Raw genomic sequence first — 15,011 nt, 5'->3', positions numbered from 1 at the left:
GCCACGCCTGGCTAATTTTTTCTATTTTTAGTTGTCCAGCTAATTTCTTTCTATTTTTCCTAGAGACAGGGTTTTGCTTTTCTTGAGGCTGGCCTCAAACTCCTGAGCTCGAGTGATCCTCCCTCCTCGGCCTCCCAGAGTGCTAGGATTACAGGCATGAGCCACCATGCCTGCTAAGAAATTATTTTCCAAGAGTCCCTGTATCTCTGTGATTGTTGGGGGAAACTTCTTTTCATTCTGTCCCATGCCACATGAAATAAAATATTCTGTTTCTCATTTGCCAAAGTCATTTGAAACTCTGGAATTATTAACTAATATGATGAGAGTCCTCTTTGTACTAGGCACTGTAAAAAAAAAAAAAAGACGCCTAGTAATTTTTTTACTCAGCAGTTCTAGTTTTGTAAATTTGTCCTAAAGAAGTAAGAAATGCACCCAAAGATGTTAATATGAGATAGGAAATCAGCAGGCACTGCTTAACACAAAGTCAAAAAGCCTCTAATCTCCCAGATCAAAAACAGCATGTGTGACAAAATGAGGTAAAACAAGTTGGAATCAAAGTAGTAAAGAAATAGGTCATTTCTTAGTCTTGCAACTCATTATGCTTTAATTCTAATACATTAGCATGCTAAAAGAAACTCCCCTGACACCATGACAGTTCTATGAGGGAGCTTATGAAGTAAAGAAAGGGGAGGTTCCTAGTTCTAAGAAAGTATCATCCCTTTCTAAAAATTAATACGAACATTCCTCCCCTGCGTAGTTCATGATTAAGCCATTGTTTAAATAAAGAAATCCAAAAAACGCAGGGGCTGTTCTCCCCAGCAGGAAGAACTACCTCTGCTCCGTGGAGTAGGTCTTTTATCTTTGCTGAATAAAACTTGCTTTTGCTTTACACTGTTGGCTCGTTTCTGAATTCTTTCTCACTCGAAGCCAAGGACCCACTTAGACTTCAAGTGATTCCCAGCATTGGGAATTACTTTCCTGTGTCTCAAAGATGTATGCACGAAGCTGTTCATAGCAGCTGGACATGGTGGCTCATGCCTGTAATCCTAGCTCTTTAGGAGGCTGAGGCCAGAGGCTCGCTTGAACCCAGGATTTCAAGGTTACAGCGAGCTCTGATCTGCACTCCAGCCTGGGAGACACAGAGAGACCTTGTCTCAAAAAAAATAAAAAAAGCTGTTCATAGCAATTTATAAAAGGTAAAAATGGAAACAACCTACGTGCTTAATAGTAAGAGTTGGATCAGTGAATTATAGAATATTCATATATTAGAATTCTATTCATTCTTTGAAAATGATAACACAGATTTGTATTTGCTGAAATGGAAATAATTTTGTGTGATAAGAAAATTGTAAAGCAGTACATATAATACAATTTAATTTTTGTAAAAATACACATTGCTTACATGTTTTTCTGCGGGTACATATGTGCATGATATAACTTACCTTTCATATACATGATTGATATACATGCTGGAAGACTATATACCAAAATTTACCAATGGTCATAAATCTCTGGGTAGTAAGATTATGGGTACTATTTTTTATTTGTATTTTCTAATTTTTCTTTAATGACCACAGATTGTTATATAGTATCAAATATTTTAAAAATTAACTGACTTTTTAAAAGAATATTCTAAGATTAATCTTCTCTACTGGGAATTTTAATATTTAGAAATTTAACAATATCAAGTTTACAATATTCATGCAATATTTTTTGCTCTAAAAATTTCATGTGTTATTTCTATTTTTATAGGATTTCAATAAAATGTTTGTTTCACCCCAAATAAACAAATTCATAAGTTAATTTGTTAGTTGTGACAATGATTATTTAGGAACTATATTTTTTGGAGATCCAAACTAAAAAGTTTAGAAGTGAAATGTCGGCCGGACGTGGTGGCTCACGCCTGTAATCCTAGCTCTCTGGGAGGCCTAGGCGGGCGGATCGTTTGAGCTCAGGAGTTCGAAACCAGCCTGAGCAAGAGCGAGACCCCGTCTCTACTAAAAATAGAAAGAAATTAATCAGACAACCAAAAATACATAGAAAAAATTAGCCGGGCATGGTGGCACATGCCTGTAGTCCCAGCTACTCGGGAGGCTGAGGCAGAAGGATCGCCTGAGCCCAGGAGTGTGAGGTTGCTGTGAGCTAGCCTGACGCCACGGCACTCACTCTAGCCTGGCGAAAGAGTGACGCTCTGTCTCAAAAAAAAAAAAAAAAAGAAATGAAATGTCATGTTTCCAATTCACTTAAAAATCTCTGAGCAAAAAAAATACATCTAGAAGAAGCAACTCTGGCAAAATGTTAAGAAATGTTAAAAGTGTGTGGTGCACATATGGCTGTTTATTATACTAATGCCTCTAATCTTCTATATATTTATAATCTTTCATAATAAAAAGTAAAACAATTGAAAAAGGACCATACAACCAAATTATCCCTAAACCTTCCCAAAGTGCATGGGACGAACGGCATTGTTCTGGACAAAGCATCAGTAAGGACATTTATAATAAATTAATAGGTCATTCCAGAAACTTTTATATATTAAAAAAAACTAATCTTTTATGATACCAGCTCTCTAGTTTCTTACTTAGGGAATTATAATGGCTTTCTAGAAGCTGAGATGGAGTTCTTCTAGGTCCCTGATGAACCCTTCCAGGCTTTTTCATTTACATTGGATCCCTATTCTTGTAGGTATAACCAGATAGCTCCTGTGCCATCACTTGGATATTATCTTGTCTTACCATTGCAGGATATACCACAGGCATTAACTGCTCCTGGGGTTTTGCCATCATTACACCAGTATCGGCTGTTGATCTGAAATATCCCATAATCAGTGCTTCGGTCTCCAGCATTGTAGTTTGTAGCTCGTGTGTTATAATTACTCTCCCATTTGGCCAAACATACCCCTGAAAAGAACGTATGTTTAGTAATAAACAGTAACACTAAATGATGTAATGCTGTATACCAAAATCAGGTCTATTTAGCTATTTCTATTTTACTGACTTACTTTATAAGTATAAAGATGTATTTAACTTTAGAATTTTTTAATACTTTAAAGGGCCCATAAGACAATCCTTTTGTTATGCAAATCATTTTATAATACTAAACAATATACGGTCCTTTAAAAAATATTAAAATAGCCATTTCTTCCATTGCTTTTACCCTTCCCTCAGGCAACATTCAGCCTAGAATAGAAAAACCAACAGAGCTATTGAGTGCATTTTGTAAATTCATAACAGATAAGTAAGCTGATAGAAAAACACTTTTAATCAGAAAAAAATGAGGATTTTCTGTGAGAGAGAAATTTTCTTAGAATAACTAAAGGTGAATTTGGATATCAAGTTAGAAACTTGAAAACAAGAGTTATAGAATAGGAAAGACTGTTCTGTGATTTCATCCATTCACTCATTCATTCAAAAATAGTTATTCAGGGGCAATGTTTAAAGTCAATCTGAAAAGTACAGTGATCACATCAACGAATATGGACCAAACTATAAAGCAACTTTTCCTAATGGTCCATCTTGAATTATATTGAGGAAAATGAAAAATTGTTAAACCACTAGAGTGAATAAAAATAATAAAACATTTCATGCTGAGTTTCAGGGATCCTTATATAAACAGTGACTGAATTAACATTGGTTCCTACTGCCCTTGTATGGGGAATTCAACATAATTTTTAAAAACTTTACTGTTAAAAATCCCATGTCATGTCAGGGGAATTCAAAAAAAAGAAAAATACCGTATTGCTCTAGGCTCTCATAGCTCAAGTTTTAAACGAGACATAACTGGCGTTAAGTCCCAAGGACTCCAATGGAGCCCTGCCAGGTCCTCAAGGCATCTTTCAGTCAGCCCATGTGCACCCTGGGGTCTGAGGCAATGGGCAGACTCAGTGGCCCTAGAACAGTACAACCGGTCCTGTTTTACTTAGAATAGCATAGAATTTTCCCCTGCCGTGCCCTCATTCCTTCATCTGGTATCTCTCAGTATAAAGGACCAAACTGATACTTCAACCATTTGTGCACAAACCCCCAAAGAAATAAAAACGTCTCTTTACTCAGAGCTCCTTCTTACTATTCCTTCTCTCATATTGTCTGTTCAACGCTTGGCTAACTCTCTGGAAGTATGAAGGAGTGCACAGACTTACAGTTCGCCAGGCTAATTCCTCTGTAGCCATCCATTCCCGATCTTTTCAGGGTTCTGGCCAACTCACACCTTTCATAGATTTTGCCCTGGACCGTGACGGACAGGAGGACGAGTCCCAGAAGGAAGAGAGCCTTCATGTTGACTGTGCAGCCAGCCAGCCAGCCTGACCAGGGTAGCCGGCCCGAGTATTTAACATCTTTTAACTTCCTTCTTCCCCTCGCGGGTTGGGGGCTCCACCCTTTGAACTGTGTGGAAAGCAGGAACTGTTAATTGATCCACTGACTTCAAAAGGGTTTTTTTTATGTTTGAAGAGAGATATGCTGATTTCCTAAGATTTATCCTACAGGAAAATAATGAAATGACATTGTTTAAAGACCTGGCTCAGGAAGAAGTGAGAAGTTAGCATTGCTTCCAAGACACAAACCTTCTTCTATTTCATTATTAATTTGAGCAACTATGAAGAAAAAAAAAAACAATGACTATTTTGTCAGCTTGAAATGGGCTGTGGCATTGAGGAACATTAATTTTTATGAAATCCTTTTGTGTGCATTCACTCTTTTGTATTCATCTTTTTCACTTACAATTATTTTATATACACTTTTCCATGAAATGGACATTACACATGTGCCTGTCATCTTAATGGGTACATAGCATGACACCATGTTGCTCAGCCAATTTTCTATTCTAGACATTTTTTGTTACTGTGTAAATTTTTGTTATAAATCAATGTTTTACTACTATAAATAAGACTCATGTGAACAACTTTTCTAACTCCCCTTCCACAATGCTTTGCCCCTCATTTCCATGTTAGAACATGAGGTCATTATAGAGCAGTTGGACTTCTAAAATCAAACCTACCCAAACACATATAGCCAACTAAAATAATCATTTCAGGAGGGTGCACACATTTTAAAAAACAATGCATGAGGACTCAAAAAGAACCGTGTCTCTGGATCTGCCTACGAAGACAGATTCTGAGCCACACAGAATGTCATCACTTTGTAGTGACCCTTATTTTTCATCAATGGCGGTCCTTTTCTGCTTGGCCTCTAAAGATTACCAGCTTTGACTCTAAATGACTGTTTGGGGACCCTGTCCAAAATCAAGAATAATTCCATTTTTCAGGCTAGGCCTAGGGGTATCCTTTAACAATAGTGAGACAGATTTTCAGAACCCAAAGAGACAGAAACCAGTTAAAAGAGTTTGTCTTTGGTCCTGTTTATACTATTCCCAACTCAATGCTAAATGACATCCAGTTATCTTATACACTGGTTTCAGCCTTCTGCTGATTAGGTTAATTTTTCTTTTCAAATGTTTGAACAGTTATGAACTTATACTTTCTTGGTGTAGAATAAGCAAATATTTGCTTGCCACCCTGAGCCAAACTAATAGCATGATATCATATGACTACTACAAAGGTAAGAGGTGTTTTTGACCCCCTTAGTTATCTCCCTTGGGGCAAAAGTTATGGACAGTTACAACATCCAATTATAATCCTGTTTTTCCATTTGAGATATGTTTAATAAGCAATCTATTTAAAAATAAAATGGTAAGTAAGCATGGTTTTTGGGTGGCGATTGTTTTCCCCCAGAAATTTTGGACATATTGCAGGTTCTACTTGATACAATATATGTATTCTGGCTAGGAATGGTGGCTCATGCCTGTAATTCTAGCATTGTGGGAGGCTGAGGACGGAGGATTGCTTGAGCTCAGGAGTTTGAGACCAGCTTGAGCAAGACCCTATCTCTACTAAAAATAGAAAAAATTAGCCGGACATTGTGACCCACACCTATAGTCCCAGCTACTTGGGAGGCTGAGGTAGGAGGATTGCTTGAGCCCAGGAGTTTGAGGTTGTTGTGAGCTAGGCTGACACCATGGCACTCTAGCCTGGGCAACAGAGCGAGATGCTGTCTCAAAAAACGAACAAACAAAAGAAAAAAAAATATATATGCATTCTATCTTTTTAGAAAGGTTGCTTACAGATCCGAGATTACTCTGTTGTGTTACAATGGACAATAGTCATAATTTATTCAGCTTGTTTACCAAAATAGAGAAAAACAATTATTTATGATAAGTGTTAGGGGCTTCAGGCCTAGGAAAGGGAATTTGACCAAGGGTCTCTCAGACTTTTAACTATTCCCCAAAACTAAAACCATCCTTAGAAAACAAAGATTTTCCACAATTTAAGACATTCTATTCAATTTAAAATGTGCTATAGGACCTCTAATAAAAGTAGTGGGTTAGGCACAGGAGTTTATCTTTGTTCCCTTCACAAATCTCATTAAAATATCAACGAAAGAAGTTTTAAAATGTATATTAAACCCAGAAGGGCAAATGAAAAGCAGAAGAAATGATAATAGATGAGAAATGCTAACAAAATTTTGTAATGCAGAGTGGATGAATGCTAACTAACTTAGGATAATGGAGAACGCTGACACCCAAGTGCCTGCAAAATGGGAAATCAATAAAAAACAAGCTGGTTCTTGCCCTAGAACCTGGAAAAGACCAGGTAATTCTGAGGGCAGGACTGCATGGCAGTGCTATGCACAGGAACACAGGTTGGAAGTCCTTCTACGGAGCAGTTAAACTTCAGACCGTCTCCTCCAGGCCAGGAAACCAGGCTGCAGCCCCTTTCCAACCCCGGAAGAAGGATGGGAAGATCATTCTTTGGAGAAGAACCAGAGAGACTCTGGACTTGGGATCAAGGCACAGCTAACAGTAAGGGACAATGCGATAAAGAAGATAGAGAAGATTAAGTAAAAGTCTGCATTCTGAGCAGTAAGCCAGTCCCCTAGTTCTCATCCTGTCCCTACTAAGCTCCTTGATTTCTGACTGCGAAAGTTACCTCCCAGGCAGGAGCCAGTAGGATCCTTTCTGGGGTAAATGTCTGAACTAGGACAAAAGACCTATAGATACTAATATTTGGAGCCCACAATGAAATGGCCAGTCTTGCTCAATTGCCTGTGGTGAGACCCACCCAGGCTCACATTTTCCACTCAGCTCCTTAGTGTTTCCTCTTATATAATCAGCCAACGATCACCAGATACTTGAGGAAAGCCCTTATTATGAAAGACAAATCAAAATAAACATTTAGAGAGGAGGAACTCAGAGGAACACAGGCAAAACAAAATAAAATATAAAGTATAATGAATGTCTCAGAAAGATAAGAGAAAATATGAGAAAGAGAGACAGGGAGAAAGCGAGGAATGTGTTTTACGCCTTGAAGGGAACTCTGAGAGAGGAGTTCCAAAAATATTTTAATTGATAGCGGAATTACCAAAATAAGTATGATTATTTTGAAGTCTTCATCATTCATCTGTATGTATGAGCTCTGTCATGTTTACGGAGACAGTCATGTCACTTTATGATCATCTTTCTCCTATGCCACTCATCTGGACCCAGACCTGTGGGTTCAATGGAAAGTAATTAAATGCTTGCACAGAGTTTCATGAGCTGCATTAAAATGACAGATAAGATATATAAAAAGTAACCAGGGACAACATCCTGGTACAATGCTCTTTTCATTTTTATTACCTATTAATTTTTTTAAAGATTAAAAAATACTCTTAGAAGAAAGCATTTATGGCCGGATGCAGTGGCTCATGCCTGTAATCCTAGCACTTTGAGACGCCGATGTGGGCATCACTTGAGGCCAGGAGTTTGAGAATAGCACTTATATTTCCTGGAATAGAACACAAGTTGCCAAGCTTCTAGAATACTACCTCCAGGCTCTTGTTTGGGAAACTAAGTCCACTGAGGGAGGATGAGCCAGGGAGGGGATTTTCTGAGGCCATGGGTATTGCTGGGGCAAATTTGGCCATATCTAATGTGATAGTGGTAGCAGATTCCAAGAATGGCACCTCTCTGCATCCCACTTCCATGTGGGCTCAGGGCAATGGCAAGAGGTCTCTTGGATGCCATGTGGCTGCTGGGGAAATCGAACACTAATTGCCCTGCCTTGGGAGTCAACAAAGCTTGGAAAAGGAGACTCCTGCCTTTAAATGACTACATCAGTTTGGGCAACAACTGCTGTATGCACATCTCAGGCGTGACCATGACAGACCGAAGCTCTAAGGTCTTCCCCAGCTTTTCTGGACTTTGTGGTTTCTTGAGACTTTTTGAAGCTCCTGGAAAGGGGATCAGCTAGAAAAGTTTTAAAAAGACTCTTATTGCCTTATCATGTAGGGGGAAGTGGGGCTTAGAGACAAACTTTGTTTGACTTTGAAAAATAAAGCCAAGTGATGTTTCTCGTATCCATTAGTGGTATAGCAAATGTAAACTCACTACACTATTTGATCCAGATTTGCTTGCTTTGATTAGAATGTGATTGAAAGTAGGAAGCAAGAAGGTTCCTGGAAGCCCTAGAGATTAAACTATTTTCCTGAAAATGGCTCTTTGTTTCCACAGTTTTGGATACTGTTAACCCCAGAGGTAATCCTAGGTGTTTTGGTTCTCAGTGACTCAGACTAATGACACAGACCTCTCTGTGTTTATAATCTTGTTTCACTATAATTTATGCTACTATTTCTTTTGCTCCTGCAATCTTGCTTTCTCTATTAGTATTAAATAATTAAAATCTACTTGTGTCAGTATATGAGAGACATGAAAAAAATAGCCTCAGAAAGTCACCGATGCAGGTAAATCAAAATTGTTTGTATGAATGGAAGGAGGCATTGGTATGGATTTTGTCACAGGGCATAAATAACCACTTGCCATGGAAACTGTGCTGCTTCCCGGAAGCTGCTGAAGAACTTGGGATCCTGGGGGTTGGTCAGCTGCACTGCACTCAGTACTCAGCTGATGCTGCCCCTGGGGAGTTTGGCTCATGAATGCAGAGGACCTAGTGTCATCTCTGTGGCAGCTTGGCTGCTAGGAGAATATGCAGGGGGTGGGGACTTGGGGTGGGGTGGGACCATACTCTCTGGCTTTCCAGGGGAGACTAGATGTGGAAAGGTTAAAGTAAAGTAATTCCTTTCTCGACTAGTGGAACTAGTCTTTATCTAGCTGTGTACCAGTCTTGTGAAACAGGACTAGCATCCCCCAGCAGCTGCCCCCTGCAAGTCCAGCAGCCTGGCCACAGGTGAAAGTGGGAGGGCTTTACCCCAATCCAAAGGTGGTATTTCATTGGCCCCTGAGGTGCATGGGTTGCTAGGAAATGGTAAATAATTTAGGCTTGCCTAATTGAGACCCCAGTGTATTTTTTTCCCCAAGGATCAGTGATCACATTCTATTATTTTAGCATGCAAGATCCCTACAATTTGAGTTCCTGCTCATTGCAAAATATATCAAACGAGCTAGATAATTTCCTTCCTGGGTTTTCTGATGTGATCCAAACTTCAGAAATCATCTAACTTAAACTCCAGAAATCATCTAGCTTTAATTCATGCTATGGTCTTGCTGTTGTTGCATTTTGAGTCAGGTAACTGGTTAACACTGAGAGGAAATAATACTATTCAACATACACCAGAGGGCTGGCCAACAGGGATTATTTCTACTGTAGCGCCAATACTGCGCTACAGTAGTCTCTGGCAAGAGCCACAAGTTACTGTGTTTGAAACCCGTCACTTGATCACTTAGCCTGATAAGTAGCACTAGCATAGCAAGATCCTGCCCTACATTTTATCTCCAGCTACAGAGGAGAATTCACTGTTCCTGGTATTTGCCATGCACTCACTCTCTTCTTTGCCTGCACTCCTGCTGTTTCTTCAATCTGCTGTGCTCTTCCCCATCTACTCTGCTGTGGAAACCCTACTAATTCTATAAAGTTCAACTGAATGCCATCAGGATAAAATATTCTTTCCTATGTACTCTAATAACATTTTCAGGAAATCTGTTACATTTAATTGGTTACCTATTTGCTTCTCCTACTAGATGAGAAGCTCCTCTAATTTATCTCCCTCTCCCCTGGCACCTAGACCTGTCCTTGGCAGGGAGGCCTGCTATGACAACCACTTATTAGAGTGGCTATCATGGCGGAATTGGAGATACTAAGGAGATTTAAAGCTAGGTAGAAGACTAAAACACATCTGTAATCTTGGGTCTAATTTTTATCATCAGGGCACAAATCCCTTAACAAGAAAGACTCAGTGTTTCATCAACCTTGAATTCATTCACTTACCAAAAAAAACTGAGCGCCTACTGACCACTCTGAGCTAAGTTCAGGGAATTCTGAGACAACAGAATGAGCATGGAGGAGAGTGAGGCCCACCTGAGTCTCAAAGAAGTGCAAGCCAGCCAGGGGAGTTGAGTGGGCAGAGAGGAAGTAATGTGAGCAAAGGCAGGGAGAAAAGAAAGTAGGACACATTTGGAGGAATCACTGAAAATGGTTTTAAAAGTAAGAACATTGCTGTTAAGGGATATTTAAAGTTAAGACTCTTCTAGAGGGTTGTTTAAAGTTTAAAAACACTTTTATAAAAGGTACCCTGGCATTTAAGCTCTTAAATTGCTTTTAACATGCTTCTTATAGTGGTTGTCTTTGCCATGTGCCATACTTCCGTGCATTTATTGGGAAATAATGATGGTGTTTATCCAGTAGCTACCATCTGCTAGGCAAGCACTGTGCTAGGAACTCAGGTTCTGGTTGGAACTAGGCAAATAATATCCTTGCCCTTACAGAGTTTATAGAATAGTAAGTCATGCTGATTGAAAACAAATAATTTTAACTGTAGTGAGTACTACAGAAATAGAAGCACAGTGTTGACGGAAGAAATTAACAGAGGTGATAAACCTGTCTGGGAGGCTCTAGGTGAGACCTGAATGATGAGCTGTAGTTAGCCAAACGAAAGAGGTGGGGAAATTGTGGGAGAGTGGAGCTGAAACAGCATGTCCTAAAACCCAGAGGTTTTGAAGAATAGGTTGATGTAGACACTGAATGAAGTGCTAGGATGTCTGGTAGAAAAAATGGTGAAGAGAAATGAGGTTTGGGGGTGGGGGCGCAGGGCCACACCTAGGTGCTTAATCCCCAAAACAGTGGGAAACTATTCATGAGTATTAAAGTGAAGAGTAGCAGGCTTAAAATGTTTTTTAAAAATTACTCTAGATTGGCTCCAGGGAGAGCTGCTGGAGAATTCATAAATAATCCAGAGGGCAGGTGATGACTGGGCGTGGAGAGAACTGAGAGGGTTCAAGAGACATTTAGGAGGTGGAATTGTTAAGACTTGGTGATTACTCAGACTATCTGGAGATAAAGGATAAAAGGAAAGGAAACAATACTAGCTTCTGTTAATTGCATACTTACAAAGTGCTAGTCACTTAATAAATATTACCTATAATTCTTACAGGGTAAGTATTATTTCCATTTTACAGGTGAATAATCTGTGAGGTAAAGTAACTTACCCAAAGAGATACAGCTAGTAAGTGCCAAAGCTGGGGTTTGGATTCAGGTCAGCTCCATCCTCTTTTCAGTTCTCCACAGTACCTCGTACAAATTAAAGTGCAAAGGGAATAAATTCTACTGAGACCCAGTTTTCATGCTTCGACACATAGCTTCCCTGTCTACAACTTGTTTGATTTCAGTTCCTGATGTAGTCATGCAAACACATTTTAGTTTTTAAAACATTAAAAAATTGTTTTTTGGAGATGGAGTCTCACTATGTTGCCCAGGCTTGAGTGCAGTAGCTGTTCACAGGCATGATCATATTAATAGCTCATTGCAGCCTCAAACTCCTGGGCTCCAGCGATCCTCCCCCTGAGCCTCTCAAGTAGCTGAGACTACTGGTGTGCACCACCGCACTCAGCTTATATATTTATTTTAAAGGTGTGAGTTTTCTCAGATAGTTTGGTCTAACATTAGGCAATGCCACGGAACACTCAGAGGCTATTTTAAAAATCAATATTCCTGGGGTTGAACAACTGATAAAATCACTCTGGAAGGTTTTTGATTTCTTTGTGAATACTTTCTCCATACTCTATTATTTCTGTTATCTTTAAGCTTCAGGGCCAAAGTATTTAGAACGGAACTTTGGCTGAGTCTCACTTCCCCTTTTCTCATTATAAGCAAATACTTTCCTTCCCACTTTGGTGGAGTTGCAAAGATCCTTTCTCAATTTACACAATAACTGAGTGTGTAACACTGAGAAATTATAATGAAATAAGTAACTGATTTTTCAAGCATGTGATGAAATGCAGTCTTGTTTGCAAAGAAAAGGAAATGTTCCCATTTTGATTTCCTCTTTCCAGAAGAGCATTCTGATTTCACTTCTGTATTAAGTATGATCTTTGTGTATAAATTCTGTATAATCTTTTCATTTGTGTCTATCCAACTGTATATTTATTAAATTCCCTTTAATTGAACTAGAAATCAGTGATTTCAACTTATAAATGAGCTTTGGTGCCAACATCACAAAATGTTGAGGAAAGAAATTAGAAATGCTAGAGGGAAGAAATTGTTGCAAATAGGCCAATGGGGTCATATATTTGGGTTTCATTTTCTCCCCTCATGACAAATATTTTATTGCAACCCTTAGCAAACAAATAAGATAAAATTTCTACTTCTTATTAATGATAGTTTATATGATACATTTACTTGAAGATGATGCTATTCTCCCTTTCGGCATCGCTCTAAGTTATTTTGGATGCAGCTACCCTATCTTATTCTCCCTTCCTCCCCTACCCCCAAGTCCAGTACAGCACACCTCTGTGGAGGTGGCTGGTTGCTGGCAAGGGAACATCCATTTCCAACTCAGTCAAGTAGAAACTGAACCCACAAATACAGTGCCATCTACACATGGGCCTCGCAATAAAGTCAGCATGACCCAAAGATGATGAGGGCTGGTATCAGTATCTCATACACTTATTTTGGAAAATAGTTTCCTTGACTGCTGATTCAAACTGTTAATTAAAGAGTAAATTAATATTATTAGAAATGTTATTTTAAAAAATAGGGTGGTAAACTCTTATCTGCTAAAAAAAAAGAATGGATTTTTTAGCATCTAGGAATTGAAGATATTTTTAAGTTTCCTCCATAAGTGTACTAATTTCTAAAATAGAAATATTTATACACTCACATACATGTGCTAGGCTGCTAATTTTTGTGAAAAACAATAGGAATAAAATAAACCTAAATACATAAAAACTACACTTAAAATATCTCCTTTATGTAAGGAATTCAATCACACTGCAGGTTAAATATCCTCTGTGTATTGTGGTGTGTAGAATCTGTTTTAGACCTGAATTTCATGACTGGACAGCCAACATGGCTTTCTTACCAGTCTCCTTAACTCCAGTTTCTCTCCCCTCCAACCCACTCTGCACCCAGAGCATGCCACCGTTGAACTCAGAGGATTTAGTGTTTAAAACACACATGTCAGTCACATGTCACCCATGACTTTGTCATCTACTGTTGTGGCTTGCTGTCATATTGTCTTTATATATAATTGACATCATGAGCTCCTTGAGGGATTCTTATGCTCCTTTCAGCCTTCTCCTCTGCCTTCCCAGTGAGAAGCTCACTCCAGTGTACAATGCAGACACTCAACAAATTTGGTAAAGTCATTGTATACAAAATGCATTCCACCTACAATTAAAGTGTTGCTCTTCTCTCTTGCCCATGTGTGTTAAAATAGGATTCTGACATTACAAATAATGTAATGAAGTCACACAAACTTACAAATAAAAACCAATGACAAACTATGGAAGAATGCACTTTCTGAACATTAGAAAACAATTATAAAGGATAGCTTAGAGTTTAAAAAAAAGAGAATAATTTTGAAAAAACATACAGTTAACCTAGTCCTCTGGAATAAATTAGAAATAAGACCATATGTTTGAGACACAGGATTTTTCATACCAATCTAGGTAGAAACTATTTGAAGGTATGTTTTGATACTTCCTTTAAAGTTAAAAAGAGCAAAAATAAATTCCACTTTGATTGCCAGGAAATTATATATGATTAATTTTATTGTAGAAGAAGGTCCGGTGTTGGTTACAAAGTTTAAGAATCTATCTATTCATTATTTCAATAAATAATAAAAGTTAATTCAATATTTTCTATGTAAGAGATACTGTACTGATGCTGAGGATACCAAGCTGAAAAAATGTTTGTTTTCTTCTACAGGACATGCAAACCAACAATTATAATGCAATATGATATTAATAGCTGTTTTAATGCTGATATCTACAAAGTGCTGAAGGAGAATGGAGGGGACCTAAAGTCTGTCTGGAAGAGACAGTGAAGGCTTCATAGCATTTCAGCTAAATGAGAATTGGAGGAAGAATAGGATTTTGCTTGGTGGGCAATTGGGGTAGAAACTTCTAGTACTCACCTATGTTTAGTTCTCTCCTTCCAGGCATAGGGGAGGATTATACTTCCCCACCTCCTTGTAGTTAGGCAGAGCTATGTATTAATAGCTACTTCTAATCAATGAGCTATGGGTAGAAATGTCTTTACTAAGTTAAAGCATTTAATTGCTAGTGGAAAACACTGCAGTGCTCTTCATTTGCCTTGGCAAGTGACGAACTTGTATCAGAAGGTGCAGCTACCTGATGGTAGAACTTCTGGCAGCCTGAGTCACTCAGTGACAATGTGGAGCATACCCACTTGCTCATAGACATTTTGGAATGAACATGAAATAAAAGGTGTGTTAAACCATTGAAATTTTGGAATGGTTTTATTATTTCAGCATTTTAGACAGAGGTAAACATATTTAAAAACAAAGGAAAGGGCCAGGCCATGGTGGCGCATGCCTGTAGTCCCAGCTACTCGGGGTGGCTGAGGCAGGAGAATCACTTGAGAGGAATGTTTCTTTTTTTTTTTTTGAGACAGAGTCTTGCTCTGTTGCCCAGGCTAGAGTGCCATGGCGTCAGCCTAGCTCACAGCAACCTCAAACTCCTGGGCTCAAGCAATCCTTCTGCCTCAGCCTCCCGAGTAGCTGGGA

General features: G+C 38.7%; 1 protein-coding gene across 1 annotated transcript in view; it reads right to left on the bottom strand.

Annotated features, from left to right (window-relative positions):
• Positions 1-4,335, bottom strand: part of LYZ (lysozyme) — a 6,357-nt gene extending 2,022 nt beyond the window's left edge. The window contains exons 1-2 of the mRNA XM_012642051.1: positions 4,139-4,335; positions 2,736-2,900 (exon numbers count right to left, since the gene is read on the bottom strand). Of these exons, the coding sequence (XP_012497505.1) occupies positions 2,736-2,900; positions 4,139-4,274 (301 nt within the window). The 5' untranslated portion in view covers positions 4,275-4,335. The remainder of the gene's footprint in view (positions 1-2,735; positions 2,901-4,138) is intronic.
• Between the last annotated feature and the right edge of the window lie 10,676 nt (positions 4,336-15,011).

The sequence above is a fragment of the Propithecus coquereli genome, unplaced genomic scaffold, assembly GCF_000956105.1.
Source record: "Propithecus coquereli isolate 6110/MARCELLA unplaced genomic scaffold, Pcoq_1.0 Scaffold172, whole genome shotgun sequence".
Lineage (NCBI taxonomy): Eukaryota > Metazoa > Chordata > Mammalia > Primates > Indriidae > Propithecus > Propithecus coquereli.
The sequence above is the reverse complement of the archived record's forward strand: the minus strand, read 5'-3'. Positions and strand labels throughout refer to the sequence as shown.